Raw genomic sequence first — 16,298 nt, 5'->3', positions numbered from 1 at the left:
TTACCTCAGGAAGTACAAAAGTTACCTCAGGAAGTACAAGAATTACCTCAGAAAGTACTCAAATTACCTCAGAAAGTACTCAAATTACCTCAGAAAGTACTCAAATTACCTCAGGAAATACAAAAATTACCTCAGAAAGTACTCAAATTACCTCAGGAAATACAAAAATTACCTCAGAAAGTACTCAAATTACCTCAGGAAATACAAAAAATACCTCAGAAAGTACTCAAATTACCTCAGGATGTACAAGAATTACCTCAGGAAATACAAAAGTTACCTCAGGAAGTACAAGAATTACCTCAGGAAATACAAAAATTACCTCAGAAAGTACTCAAATTACCCCACAAAGTTTAGATCTGTAGGAATTCTGAAGCAAGCATCTGAAGTAAAGTGTTGTGTTGAAACTGTCACATTTTTATAAAGTTTATCCTGAATTTGTCGTGTAAAAAAGACTCTTGTGGGATTTACAATTAGTTCTTAAGAAGATTTTATTTCCACAGAAAGAAGCACTTACCATCCACACAGATGAGGATCGAAGCAGCCTCGAGGCGGTGGCGCTACACATGGTGCTAATGCTAACGCTAGCAAAGATGGACGCAGGAAGATGGAAGTGTGTTTATAAGAATGTTATATAACTTCAGTGAAGTTCAATGAAATAGAAGCTAAAATTCTAAAGCTAAAATAAAATAAGGCGTGAAGGTGAAGGTCATACAAACATCTGCTTCTAAAAGTTTTCTATCAGGATCGAGCTAGTTATCAGCTCAGGGGTGAAGTCAACACTCCAGGACTCAGATGTGTGTAGGGGGGAGTGTGTGTGTGCATGTGTGTATGTATGTGTGTGTGTGTGTGTGGGGGGGGGTAGAGTGAGCGTGTGAATGTGTGTGTGAGACTATGTGTGTGTGGGGGGATTGGGGGCGGTGAGTGTGTGTAAGAGTGTGTGTGAGTTATGGGTGGGTGGGTGAGAGTGTGTGTGAGTGTGTGTAAGAGTGTGTGTGAGTGTGTATGTGGGTGGGTGAGTGAGTGTGTGACATGCATGAGTGTGAGTGAGTTTGTGTGCGTGCATGTTTGTGTGTGTGTGTGTGTGGGTGAGTGAGTAAGTTTGTGTGCATGCATGTGTGTGAGAGTGTGTGTGCATTTGTGTAAGTGTGTGTGTGAGTGTCTATGTTGGTGGGTGGGTGAGTTTGTGTGCATGCGTGTGTGTGAGTGTGTATGTGGGTGGGTGAGTGTGTGTGCATGCGTGTGTGTGATTGCTTGTGTGTAAGAGTGTGTGTGAGTGTGTATGTGGGTGGGTGAGTGTGTGTGCATGTGTGTAAGAGTGTGTGTGTATGTGGGTGGGTGAGTGAGTTTGTGTGCATGCATGTGTGTAAGAGTGTGTGTGTGTGTGTAGGTTGGTGGGTGAGCAGACACACAGATCTGTCAGAAATATGGCAGTACATGAGCATGGGGAAGCTGCTGCTGTGACAAAAAAATCTTTGGTTCCATATATAGCAACCAACCACACACACACACACTCAGAGACTGAAAGAGAGAGAGAGAGAGAGAGAGAGAGAGAGAGAGAGAAAGAGAGAGAAAGTCCTGGTTTGTTCTGTTCTGTTCAAAAGGCCATTAAGTCAATGAGTCTCTGATCCGATTAAAGGTGGGTTAAAAAGGGGCACATATTCATGCACGAACACACACACACACACACACACACACACACACACACACAGATTAAAAGCCTACCCCTAACACCTCACTGAAAAACTAATTACAGATCCCGTGGTGAGGTTTAATACTGCATTCTATCAAAACTAGCTAAATACCACATTAGCGATAGAGCATGAAGTTAGCTTTCTAGCATCAGTTCATCCCAGGAACTAGCATTATGGCAACACGGCTAACCCACGGTTTGTTTATCAGCTTTGTAGTAAATTAATGAACTAAAACAGGCTAAGCAGATACCAGATAGTAGCAAATTAGCTTTAGCTTAACAAAACTACCTCACACTCTAAACAGATACTGTGTATTAGCAGCATTTTAAACAGATTAGCTAGCACTAAGATAACACAAACTGACTGGAAACGTAAACACACTAACACATAACCTAGCATCGCAACAAACCGCTAATTTTCATATCATAATAAAAAAGTTGATCTATGAACTAGCATTATAGCTTTTAGGTTTTTCCAGTATACATGCTAACTAACAAACTAGCATCACTATACTGAGCCTAACACACACACACACACACACACAAATTTTAGAAGTTAGCATTACAGTAAATAGGTTGCTATATGAACTAGCAAAGGAAATATTATTACAGTAAACAGAGTAACTTAGTAAACTAGTTACTGTAAACATTCCTGTGTTAGTAAATAAAGTATAAACTAGTTTTAAACAGGTTCACAAAATAAACTAGCATAAGAGTTCACTGCTAAACACAAGAGCAGTTTCTACTGATTTAACACATCACTTCACGTCACACCAGGAATGATGCTAGCAGGTGTGTGTGTGTGTGTGTGTGTGAGTGTTTTTCTGTGACATTTCTGTGTGTGCATGTGTGTGAGAGTTTGTATTTGTGTGTGTATGCATGTTTGTGTGAGTGCTTTTGTGCATTTGTGTTTCTGAGTGTGTGTATTTGTGTGTGAGTCAGTGAATGTGGATGAGTGTGTGTGCATGTGTGTGTGTGTTTGTGTTTGCTCATGAGTGTGTGTGTGTATGTGTATAAAAGTGTGTATGTATGTGTGTGTGTAAAGGTGTTTCTGTGAGTGTGTGTGTGTTTCTGAGAGTGTACGTATGTGTGTGAGAGCATGCGTGTGTGTGTGTGTGTGTGCGGGTGTGTTTCTGAGAGTGTGTGTGCATGTGTGTGTTTGTGTGTGTATGTGTGTGCGTACGTGTGAGTTTGTGTGTATATGTGTGTGCATGTGTGTGAGTTTGTTTCTGTGAGTGTGTGTTTGTGTGTGTGTATGTGTGTCTGAGAGTGTGTATGTGTGCGAGTGTGTTTCTGTGAGTGTGTGCGTACCTGTGTGTTTGTGTGTGTGTGTGTGATGCCCATGAGACACAAAACTCCTCATTTCTCCTCTTCCAGCCTGCTTCCTGCTCCCTGTATTTTTCCTGCAGGCTCATTTACATGAAATTGATTTGGCTAATCGGAGCATCGGATTATAAACTTCATTTATTCACAGACTGTGTGATGATGTTGCTTTTGTTTTCGCTTGTGACGACGCTGTAGTGGGAATTCATTAAGCAGCTGATGAACTCTTCACTCCTCCAACACTTCCATCTGCAGTGACAGTCGTGTAACGTCACGTCACATCAGACCCACATGAGAAACTCTCCAGACCAGCAGTGTGAGTGGATCAGATCTGTGTGTGTGTATATGTATGTTTGTACACTGTGTTGCCAAAAGTATTGGGACACCCCTCCAGATCATTGAATTCAGGTGTTGTTTTTCAGGGGTTGGGCTCAGCCTCTTAGTTCCAGTGAAAGGAACTCTTAATGCTTCAGCTTCATACCAAGACATTTTGGACAATTTCATGCTGTTTGTGGGAACAGTTTGGGGATGACCCCTTCCTGTTCCAACATGACTGTACACTAGTGACCAAAGCAAGGTCCATAAAGACATGGATGAGTGAGAACACCTCATAGAACACCTTTGGGATGAATTAGAGCAGAGACTACGAGCCAGGCCTTCTCGTCCAACAACAGTGCCTGACCTCACAAATGTGCTTCTAGAGGAACGGTCAAACATTCTCATAAACACACTCATAAACCTTGTGGATCCTAGAAGAGTTGAAGCTGTTATAGCTGCAAATGGCGGGGCAACTCCGTATTACATTCAAGTGCATGTAAAGGCAGGCGTCCCAAAACTTTTGGCAATATGGTGTGTGCATGAGCTAATTCAGGATTCAAGCATTACAGCTTAGTAAGTAACTTTATATGTGGAATTAATATAAATTATTAGCTCAATAATTAGTAATTAAGCCGAAAATACTCGTGTAATTAATACTCCATGTAATTTTTTATTCATGTAAAAATACAAGTATTTTTGCAGCCATTAAATGAATCATCACTCTCAAAATGTTCACAAATGTACAGTATATATATATCACGTATCATAGAATTGGCTTTAAGAATTTTATGAATTTTTTGTCTTCTCTTTCACCCTTTACTGTTCTAATATTGTTGTATAAAAGCCTACAAGAACCATATTTTGGGGTTATACTGATAACTTCATGAGGTTTACCTCAGGTTTATTGAGATCCAGCTCACAAACATGCTAAAGCTAACAGCAGCTTGAAACAGGATTTTCCAGGACGGTCTGCCATTGACCCTCTGCCATTGACCTTTCACCCAATGTGTGCTGGGATAGGCTCCAGCAGATCCCTGTGACTCTAATTAGGAATAAAGCGGGTATAGAAAATGGATGGATGGTCTGCCCGTGATGATTGAGATTCTTATAGAAACTTAGATCATTACTATAGAAATGTACCAGAACCAGCGCTTTGATATCAACCTGTAGGTCACATCACAGTCGGGAATTACAGAAGCTATATTGTGTGCCACCTTCTGACCGATCGGATCCGAGCACTCGGAAACGCCGTGGTAGAAAAGTTGAATAAACGTCTCCTAGGAAAACTTTATGCCTTAAAAAATATCAGATCTGGAGGAAGAACAGAGTATCTGAGCTGCTGTTATCATACGCTAAAAGTCATTCACACTTTCCGTCCAATCAGATTTGAGAACACAACAATTGTTCACACTTCTTGCGATCACATGACTCCGTATTATTACGACTCGCTAGCTTGTAATTTCTCACGATTTAGCGCGCTCTCACACCCCTGATTAGCCGTGTTAGCATGACTCGCTCCAGTCGTAAAAGTAAGTAGTGTTTACACGGACGCTAATCCACGTGGCGGGAAAGTCAACCGGTTTACATTTGCCTTAAGTAACACTTATGATAATACGCTTTCAACTTCAAACGCTCTTTTAACATGACTCAAGCCCGAGAAATGTCACCGCAGGCAGCCGGAGATTTAACGCGCGACGTTCCCTTAAATCGGTGGGGGAAAGAAAAATACAGTGCCAGCACTTCATTCAGTATTCATTTAATTCAAGGACATCAGTGAGGAAAAAACTGATTTACAAACATACAAACAGCTGCAAACAAGAGAATTGTGCTTTCTGTAAATGCCGAGAAAAAGGGATTATGGATGTCTAAGAGACCAGAGATGGAGGAAGAGGGGGGGGGAAAGTGTCCAGGAAAATCATGCAGTCTTTTTAAAGGGATTTGCATTTTTATGTGCAATTTTTTAAAGTGGACGTTTTCTCTTTTTTTTTTTGGGTCAAACATCCAGCTCGAGTCCTCAGATGAAGAAATCACGACACGATGAAACAGAAGACGGTCCCAGGCCGACGTGGCAAAGACGGGATTCTGTATATATCCTCGAAATTTTAAGCAAAAATCATCCAATACGCAAGGGGGAGGAGCTTGTGGTCAGTTTTCTAAATGTAGTTATCAGGAGTCTTTTGTATGTTGTATGAACTGTTTTTAAGCTAGACAGAACTGTCACTAATCACTATCTTGTGTTCTTGGGGCGAATTTCACACTAGTTCTATGTAGAGGGCGGGGCATGGGTAGTAGGTTCAAGCATTTTCAAGCTATTTGCTGCCAGCATGCCTGTTTTGGGATACATGGCGTATCATTGCGCACAAATCTTTATCAGACATTCTGGTATAAAAACTGATCAGGCATAACATTATGACCAGGGCCAGGTGAAGTGTATAAGACTGATGATCCCCTCATCATGGCACCTGTTAGTGGGTGGGATATATTAGGCATGGTGAACATTTTGTCCTCAAAGTTGATGTGTTAGAAGCAGGAAAAATGGACAAGAGTAAGGATTTGAGCTTTGAGTTTGACGAAAGGCCAAATTGTGATGGCTAGACCACTGGATCAGAGCATCTCCAAAACTCTTTGGAGACTCTTCAGTCTGCAGTGGTCAGTATCTATCAAAAGTATCCTTTAAGTCCTGCAAGTCGCAAGGATCTGCTGCTAACATCTTGGTGCCAGATACCACAGCACAGCTTCAGGGATCTAGTGGAGTCCATGCCTTGACGGGTCTGGGGACCAACACAATATTAGGCAGGTGGTCATAATGTTATGCCTGATTAGTGTATATTCCATTTTTGACCAATACAACCACACCATCATGAAACAGGAAGTAAGATGAACCAATCATATTTCGGCCCTGAGAACCGATGGCTTCTACACACGATTCAGACCAAAACCACTGTCTGGTTCAAAGTGATCAGATTTTCAGAAATCAGTTTTGACACTTCTTTTACAAATCTACCATAAATTTAAAGCAAATAAACCTCTTTATTTTTCCTGAGTAGAGGTTAGCAAGTCATTTGATTAGGATGAAAGCTCCGCTGGTTCGTACCATTGGTTCTGGTTGGATCTGGTTGCTTCTTCCTAATTGGAAAAATGGAGAATTTATACTGAAATATCATTGAATTGAATTTCTTATGCTACATCTACACTATAAGTATATCTAAAGGTATTTGACCATCCCAGTCCAAATCCATGGATATTAATGTCACAGGCTTTACACCTATATCAGCCTCATCTTTTCCATTAAGGTGTCTATGGGAAATTTGTGTCCATTCAATCTGAAGAGTTTAGCTTGTGGTAAAGATGAAGCATGCTACGACAGTGCAAAGTCAATGAGCTCTTGAGCATTCAGCTTTTCAGTTCTACTGTCTGTCTGTCTATGGAGATCTATGGATATGAACCTTTGGCCAACAACTTGATCAAATCGTGACATTTGTGGTGTGAAGAAATTGAACTTTCTTAACTAGCGAGGTTTTAGACATCTTAAACCGAAGTCTAGAACCATGACATAAGAAGGCAGAGGCTGAGATAAAGGAAAGAAACGTAAATACGAACATTTCCATGTAGGTTTGTTTAAAATAGATTTGTGACTTTTTTTAAACATCCGATTTGTTTTGCCAGACCAAATCGAGAATGTGTTCACTCCTTGTTTTTCTGGCTGAATGGAATCAGAGACTGGTGTGTGGGTGATTCAGTGAACGGTTGGATTCGAGTGATTGCCGTGTCTCTGCCTGGTGGTGGAACGTGTGATCCGGTCGGCTGTCATGCGAGGAAGCTGATGAGAGGCTGGAAGAAGAGACCCATTGTTCCGAGCACACACACCAGCACGAACACCCACAGGAAGATTCGGTCAATTACCATGGCAACGTACTTCCAATCGTCCTCCACCTTCGAAAGAAAGAAGAAGAGAACAGGAAAGAGGAAGTTATCGGATCGTAATTATTATGAAAGCAATGGGAACGTCGGTGAGTGACACATCCCCCAGCTACTGCATCAGAACAGGAGTGAAGGAAAGACAGCGGGGTAAAGAAGGGGGTAGAATTTCCATATCAAACACCGAGTTCTTCACGGAGGGACGTAAAAGCTATATTTATATACACAAAGCTCATCTGTATGTGCTGATATATTCTAACAAGGATATTAGCTGTCTGTGACATCACGGTGAAGTGACGTGTTTGGATGTGTCTTAGGCTTTATCCACTGCTCTAGTTGGAGGAGAAAGAAAGAAAGAAAGAAAGAAAGAAAGAAGTAGTTACATAGAAAGGAGACAAGGAAAGAAAAGTGGAGTGTATGTAAGAAATAAGAATTGAGGGATAGAAAGAGGGATGAAAACTCTAACCCTAAACCAAACCCCTAACCCCAAATCCCTAAACTTAAACCCAACCTCAAACCCTATTCATGAACTCTAACCCTATCCTCTAACCCCTAAACCCTAACCCCAACCTTAAAACCTAACACTAAACCCTAACCCCTAACCTTAACCCTAATCGCTAACTCCAAACCTTATCCTAGACACTAACCTTAAACCCTAACAAAATGAAGAAGAAAAGTGACTTGAGAAAGGTGGATGAAAGAAAGAATGGATGGAGTAAAATAGATTTTAAAAACCGGTGGTGTGTGTGATCACACCTCTTTAGCCTTGTTGCGGCTCCTCATGTTCTCGGCGATGTACTTGACGCTCTCGATGGCCTGCTTGATTTCAGGCGACACCACTGAAAACGCCACCACCGTGTTAACAGCGCTCAGCTGCCGACTCTGCTTCCCACAATCCCCTTCGGGAGGTTCCTTCAAGGGATGACATGGACAAGGCCCTTTCTTTACCTCCCCCTCCCTTGCTTTCCCCTCGCCAAACTCCAAACAGTTGCTGCAACTGTTCTTCCGTTTCTTCCCTTCTCCTTCCCCTGACGATCCCTCGGGCAGACTTGCTTTTCCGGAGGATTCTGACTGGTCCATGGGACGTCTCATGAGCATAATTCTGGGCAGAGCTCGCAGGAAGACGGCTCGCACCCAGGAGGGCATGGCGTGGGTGGTGGGAGTGCGGTAGTGCACGTTGAGCACGAAGACGGTAATGACAATGGAGAGTGTTACGAAGATCATGGTGAAGAGCAGGTACTCGCCAATCAGGGGGATGACAAGAGAAGTGGACGGGATGGTCTCGGTGATGACCAGGAGGAAGACAGTGAGGGAAAGGAGGACGGAAATGCAGAGTGTCACTTTCTCGCCACAATCAGACGGAAGATAAAAGACCAGGACAGTCAGGAAAGAGATGAGGAGGCATGGGATGATTAAGTTGATGGTGTAGAACAGAGGCAGGCGGCGGATGTAGAAGCTGTAAGTAATGTCCGTGTAGATCTCCTCACAACAGTTGTACTTGATGTCGTGCTTATAGCCTGGAGCATCGATGATCTCCCACTCACCGCTCTCCCAGAAGTCCTTGATGTTGACCTTGGAGCCAATCAGCACCAGGTCGATCTTGGCTTTGTCGTAAGTCCATGAACCAAACTTCATCGAGCAGTTCTGGTAGTCAAAGGGGAAGTAGGTGATGTCCATTGGGCAGGAGGACTTGAAGATTGCTGGAGGAACCCAGGTGATGGTGCCATCATATTTCAGCAGAGCTTTGGTCTTGTCTTCCACCAAGAAGTCACCTACAGCACTAGGAAAACAAGGTGGTTAAAGATGGTCCACATATAATTTAAGACATTACAGTACTCTCATTTTCTCTCACTTTCTAGAACTGTAATTTAACCATTCAAAAAATTAAAGCAAAAACTCTACAGCTCAGTTATAGTGATGCTTACTTGTTGTAGAGTACAATGTCAGGCCTCCAGATCTTATTGGATGGAACCCTGATGTACTCAATGCCATCGAAATCTGCTGGGGACCATTTCAGTTTGTAGTCGTTCCATATCTATGACGCATAAATGAAACACAATTAGTTGACACCAAAATGGGAAGGAAACACTGTCAACAATTTGCGAGTTTGAACCTCTGTCTTGATTAGCAGGATGGTATTACTCTCTCTCCTGTCAATCAGAGTAACACTGGACAATCAAATATGCAATAGAGGGCAGATGTTATGGACTTTGTTCTCTGAAGTAGCCTGAGCAACAGTTTGAGAAGACTGGGTGGCTGGCTTCAGGTGTCTCAGAGGAAGCATATGCTGGCCTTCACACTCACTGGTTGTACATGGTTGGTCACATGGTTCAGCTGTAGGGCTGAAACATGTACAGCATTTAGCAGACACCCTTACACAAAGTGTAGGGCTTTGCTCAAGGCCCCAGCACTGGCATCTTGGTGGTCTTGAACTCAAGACCTTCACATCAGAAGTCCAACATCTTGACCACTAAACTACCACCAGCATAGGTAGTAGGAGTTAGCCAGTAGAAAGAATTGAGCTGATAACCAAACTACGAGGAATTGGAGTTCAAAAAGTATATTGGCATTGTTAGGTCCGAGATACACTATATTGCCAAAAGTATTCGCTCAGCCATCCAAATAATCAGAATCAGGTGTTCCAATCACTTCCATGGCCACAGGTGTATAAAATCAAGCACCTAGGCATGCAGACTGTTTTTACAAACATTTGTGAAAGAATGGGTCGCTCTCAGGAGCTCAGTGAATTCCAGCGTGGAACTGTGATAGGATGCCACCTGTGCAACAAATCCAGTCCTGAAATTTCCTCGCTCCTAAATATTCCACAGTCAACTGGCAGCTGTATTATAAGAACGTGGAAGTGTTTGGGAACGACAGCAACTCAGCCACGAAGTGGTAGGCCACGTAAACTGACGGAGCGGGGTCAGCGGATGCTGAGGCGCATAGTGCGAAGAGGTCGCCAACTTTCTGCAGAGTCAATCGCTACAGACCTCCAAACTTCATGTGGCCTTCAGATTAGCTCAAGAACAGTGCGCAGAGAGCTTCATGGAATGGGTTTCCATGGCCGAGCAGCTGCATCCAAGCCATACATCACCAAGTGCAATGCAAAGCGTCGGATGCAGTGGTGTAAAGCACGCCGCCACTGGACTCTAGAGCAGTGGAGACGCGTTCTCTGGAGTGACGAATCGCGCTTCTCCATCTGGCAATCTGATGGACGAGTCTGGGTTTGGCGGTTGCCAGGAGAACGGTACTTGTCTGACTGCATTGTGCCAAGTGTAAAGTTTGGTGGAGGGGGGATTATGGTGTGGGGTTGTTTTTCAGGAGCTGGGCTTGGCCCCTTAGTTCCAGTGAAAGGAACTCTGAATGCTTCAGCATACCAAGACATTTTGGACAATTCCATGCTCCCAACTTTGTGGGAACAGTTTGGAGCTGGCCCCTTCCTCTTCCAACATGACTGTGCACCAGTGTACAAAGCAAGGTCCATAAAGACATGGATGACAGAGTCTGGTGTGGAGGAACTTGACTGGCCTGCACAGTCCTGACCTCAACCCGATAGAACACCTTTGGGATGAATTAGAGCGGAGACTGAGAGCCAGGCCTTCTCGTCCAACATCAGTGTGTGACCTCACAAATGCGCTTCTGGAAAAATGGTCAAAAATTCCCATAAACACACTCCTAAACCTTGTGGACAGCCTTCCCAGAAGAGTTGAAGCTGTTACAGCTGCAAAGGGTGGACCGACGTCATATTGAACCCTATGGATTAGGAATGGGATGTCACTTAAGTTTATATGCGAGTCAAGGCAGGTGAGCGAATATTTCTGGCAATATAGTGTATCTTGCAGAGATATTCCTAGAAATTAAAGTAAAGATCCCTGTATGAAAGAAATGGTTTACTTGCAATATTTCACCAGTTGTCTGTGGTTCTGTTGGCTGCAGATCAAATCAATTTGGTGTGGGAGATTCAGTGTTAGATTGGTTTCAGACTGTTTTGTTCATTTCCCAGCCACTAGTTCTCACCTATCCCGGTACCTTCCAACTGGTAAGGGGTGTAGAAAAGCACATGCTTCCTCTGAGACATGTCAAGCCTCCACATCTCATACTACTGCTCATGTACAGTACACACTCGGATACATGACCTCAGAGGTATTCATGACTGGTTAGTGTCACTCTGATTGACAGGAGATAGCTAGCACTATCCCTCACACTCAAAGAGCATTGCCAATTTTACTGTCTTGGATTCCTGGCTACAGGAGTGGGATCGCCAGGATTCTCAGCAACGGCGTTTTTCTTTTGTGCGACTCGTCCTGGCTATTAAACAACAGTATCTCTGATATAAATAAATTTTGTAGTGTAGATTTATTTTATTCTTGTGATCAAACCATTTAAATACGAGACAACATATGACAATTTGATATTAAGGCCATTAGAGTCACATAAATCCCGGCATAGAGCCCAAATCAGCAGGTTTTTCATCTTGAACACGAACATCTCAATCATTCATAATTCTCTCTCTCGGTTTCTTTCCATCTCTCCCTGAGATCGAGACAGTCACTCATCGGGTTATGAATTATGCATTTATGTATATAGACGTGCTGTGTGTCTACGCATAACAGTCACTGATCATGAACAGGACGTGATTCATGACTGATACTAACAATGTGTCCACACACGGTACTTCAGAAACATACTCGTGGTACAACAGGAGAAATGCCGTAGCCATCCTGTGATAGTGGGGATGTGAAGAAAAAGAAAAATATTTCGCTCAAACAGCATCGATTTACATGTAAGATCTGATTCGATGCAAAATTGCTGCCTGTAAACAGCATGGCGTTTTATATCGGTGTAAGGTCCTCACAAGGATAAAGAACACAAATGTGTGTGTGTCTGTGTATTACAGGTAGGCGATGAGGTTTCTGAAAACATTAGCTGACTATTCATTTGTCATGAATGCACATTAAAAAGGTTAATTATTTCACAAGATCTTTCATGCCTCGTGCCCTTTCCCTTTCAGTGAATAATCGTTTTCGTTCCTATTGGCCCTGACAACTGATTTAGCTAAGAAAGTCTCAAATGTTGCCATTGCAACAAGTCAAAAAAAATCATAAATGCTATGAAAAAAAACGTTATAGCTTGCTAAGCATTGAGACAGTATAAAGGCTCTAACATCACAACATCTAACAACACAACCTGAACCACTTTTTCACTATAATGTCAACTTAATATCTCACCAATTCAAGATATTATCATCATTTTCGCCTAATGCTCAAGTGGTTAAGGCTTTGGGTCGTTGACCGGAAGATCAGGGGTTCAAGCCCCAGCACTGCCAAGTTGCCACTATTGGGCCCTTGAGCAAGGCCCTTAACCCTCTCTGCTTCAGGGGTGCTGTTTACACGGCTGACCCCTTGCTCTGACCCCAACCTCCAAGGATGGGATATGCGAAGAAAGAATTTCACTGTGCTGTAATGTACATGTGACAAATTTCTCTAATATCATATTGCTTTATCTTGCTAACTTTCATTCATACAATGATCTAGTCACGTGACAGCAGCACAATCTCCTGGGAGTTTTTCCTTACTAGAGTTTTCACAGAGCGGTGCACAAAACAAAAAATCCACGGCTTGAGAAAGATCACTGCATGGTCACAATGCCTCGAGCTAACAAGAAGCCTAGGGTAACTCAAATAATTACTCTTGACTACCGCGCTGTGCAGAAAAGCATCTCAAGAATGAACAACACACCAAACTCCTGAGGAGAATAGGCTAACTCCTAAGGAGAATAGGCTAGTCTTTAAATGTACTGTACTGGTGCTTTTTATTTGAACTACATGGGGGAAATATATATGAATTATTAACAACTAAATGGATTTCCGCCAGAAAGACTGTAGAGTTCACAAGTTCACAAAGTGCAGATAGTGGGACTCTTAAAGCTCTTGTCTTTTAGCGTTCTCTCTGACACTCACATACATAAAACACTGTCTGCTGTATCAGCACACACACACACTGAAACACCTGATCTCTCTCTCTCACTCTCTCTCTCTTTCTGTTTAGTCAATAAACAAATATCTCATATAACAGCTTGGTAGGAAAAAAGCAGTGCATCAGAATTTACATTGATTGAATGAAATGTTAAATTCATGTCACAATCGAACTGTAAACTAATCCACTCGGTGTAACCCCGCCTGACCGTACGCAGGGTCTGTATGTCATTCATTCATTCATTCATTCATTCATTCATTCATTCATTCGCATTGAGTTTCTCCAAATGTTATTACAGTATGTAGTTTGATCCTAATCGCATTTCTGATATCTAATATAAAACGAAGTGCATTAAACAGCTGACTTACCTGCTGATTGAACTCCAAATACACACACACAATTTCCTGTCCTACTGTATTGACCGAATGTGTCTAAAAACTGACTTACTTGCATAACACACATTAGTGTGTGAAAAAAACAAACAAACAAGAAAAGCCAACTGTATCTGGGTCTTAGATTTTAACAAGAACTAAATCTTCCAGAGAAAAACCCCAGCTGCATGTTGGCGTTTGTAAGCATTTCATTAATATAATGGAATATTTTACATAATATTAGAAATTTACAGTCTCACTCACAATAGCAAAAGGTATTATCCAGTCAAGCGTTTCTGTCATTTCTGCTTCAAAATATATTTGTTTAGAAAAGTGACATTTCATTCCATTTGGCAAATATCTGTCGCTTTAGTGTTCATCGATAAATTTGATATTGAAGCTATCAACAGTGTCGCGAGATCTGGACAGCTGAAGATTGCTGTAATTCAGTCCGAGATGCTTTTCTGCTCACCGTGGATGGACAGAGTGGTTCTGTGTGGATTCTGGTTAGAATCCTGAACCAGTCTGGAAATGTGGCTGGATGAAAATCCCAGAGGATCAGCAACATCTGGCGCTAATTCTAAAACAAAGCACTCACTCACTGTTTTTTTTTCTCCATCCATCCATCCATCCATCCATCCATTTTCTATACCCGCTTTATTCTTAATCAAGGTCACGGGGGTCAGCTGGAGCCTATCCCAGCACACATTGGGCAAAAGGCAGGGGTACACCCTGGACAGGTCGCCAGGGCCAGACATATAGATGGGCAATTTAGAATTACCAATCAGCCTAATGTACATGTTTTAGGACTGTAGGAGGAAACCAGTGTACCCGGACTAAACCCATGCAGGCACAGAAAGGCCTGTTTGAACCCAGGACCTTCTTGCTGTGAGGCAACAGTGCTAACCATGAAGCCACCATGCTGCCCTGTCCATTTCTTCCTTAGCTAGCACTCTAACTTGTCATCATTTTGTACTACAGTCATACCCCACCCTACGTCATTAATTGGTTCCAAGAGACGAGACGTAAGTTGGAAATGCAACTTTGCTGTATATGTTACCTATAATGACACGTGAAAAAATATATGTATTTTCTTGTTTTCTAAAAAGAATTTTGTTTAGTTTGGTTTTCTTAGCCATTTTTCATTGTTACTATGTGGCAGAGGGACCGACTTAAGGTTGTGTAAAGCGCCGTAAATTGGATTGAATTTTTCAGTTTAATATTTAAGGATGAGCGACGTAAAGCCGGAATCGACGTAAGTCGAAACGACGTAAAACGGGGCACTACTGTATAAGTAAGCAGCCGTTTCTGCATGACCAAAACATGGGACCGGACCGGGTTAGCACTTTTCCTTAAAACCTAAATTTTTAGATTTCTGCACTTTTACCACAAACATATACCTGAACATGAACCTATAGATCACTCACATGTCGTAGCCACAGGTTGGTCTCCATTATCTGATTGACTTCGTCCTAGAGTAGAAGAGATAGAGAGGGAAAGAGAGTACAAATTGTAACGTCCTAATACAGAACAACACGACAAATCCACTTTTCTCTTTAACAGGCTTCGCTTGCTGATTTATCATTGATTTTAAAAAAAACCTCTGAGGTAAAATCTCTTCCAAAACACCATTAACGTCATTAATTAAATGTCTCTGTCGAAATACTTATCTTAAATCTCCATTAATGCTCGCATGCTTGCGAATAAGCTAGCTAAACACTTATGCTTTTAAGTATCTGGTGTGCTAACTAGCTAAGAAGAACAAAATATTAGGTGTGATGATATTATTTATCAGATTCTGAGGTGAAATCTTTTCCATTACTAAAAAAAAAAAAAAAAAAAACTCCTTCCATTAATTAAATGTCTCTGTTGCAATGCTAATAGTAAATTTACCTCAGTGCTTGCTTGCTAATAAGCTAGCTAAACACCCACCCTGTGAAATATCAGGTGTGCTAACTTTAGGCTAAGTAAAAAAGTAATATTAGTATCTCAAAATGAAGTAAAATCTGAAGTAAACTCTTTTCCAAAACTCCTTCTGTCACCTGCTTTGTTTGACTTTCCTTCAAAATCTGTTTGCTAGTAAGCTAGTAAACGTATTAGCATGCTAATTAACAGGCTTTTTAGATCTTATAGAAATGGAGGAATGTGATAAATAAAACAGGAGGTCATGAAAATAAAAAAAGGAAAATACCTCCTGGTTAAATTCCTGCTGTTGCTCGATGCTCGAGTTCATCTAATGAACGTCGTTTGTAAAGCATTTAAAAATGTTCAAAGCTAAGCTAATAGCTAGGTGAGGGCTCGTGAATGAAAGCATGTTAAAGCCAATATGAGAATGCAGGCTGGAGGTCTGTTCAGGAAAGGAAGCTTGTGGCCGTGGATAGATAACTGTGGAGAGGATAATTTAATCTGCAGCTCTAAGCGCAGTGTCTGCTCCACATCATGGGAGCTGAGAGTGGAAATTTCAGCCCTATTGCACTCTCTGACCTGCTGGTGATGGAAAAAAACGTTTCGTTTCAAATTAAAAAAATAAAAAAAAGTGCTGCAGGAATTCTCCTGGAAGTGGACAGTAAGATGCCAAGGCTCTAAACCTTCATCTGATACGAACTGGAACGTGACCATTTTCCGGATCATATATCCATCCATCCATCCATCCATTTTTTTTATCCCCGCTTTATTCCTAATTAGGGTCACGGGGGTCTGCTG

General features: G+C 42.0%; 1 protein-coding gene across 1 annotated transcript in view; it reads right to left on the bottom strand.

Annotated features, from left to right (window-relative positions):
* Window positions 1-4,118: 4,118 nt before the first annotated feature.
* chrna6 (cholinergic receptor, nicotinic, alpha 6) overlaps window positions 4,119-16,298 on the bottom strand; it is a 19,144-nt gene continuing 6,964 nt past the window's right edge. Inside the window, exons 3-6 of the mRNA XM_058385268.1 lie at window positions 15,023-15,067; window positions 9,175-9,284; window positions 8,006-9,029; window positions 4,119-7,264 (exon numbers count right to left, since the gene is read on the bottom strand). Of these exons, the coding sequence (XP_058241251.1) occupies window positions 7,139-7,264; window positions 8,006-9,029; window positions 9,175-9,284; window positions 15,023-15,067 (1,305 nt within the window). The 3' untranslated portion in view covers window positions 4,119-7,138. The remainder of the gene's footprint in view (window positions 7,265-8,005; window positions 9,030-9,174; window positions 9,285-15,022; window positions 15,068-16,298) is intronic.

This window comes from Hemibagrus wyckioides, linkage group LG29, assembly GCF_019097595.1.
Source record: "Hemibagrus wyckioides isolate EC202008001 linkage group LG29, SWU_Hwy_1.0, whole genome shotgun sequence".
Classification (NCBI taxonomy): Eukaryota; Metazoa; Chordata; class Actinopteri; order Siluriformes; family Bagridae; genus Hemibagrus; species Hemibagrus wyckioides.
The sequence above is the reverse complement of the archived record's forward strand: the minus strand, read 5'-3'. Positions and strand labels throughout refer to the sequence as shown.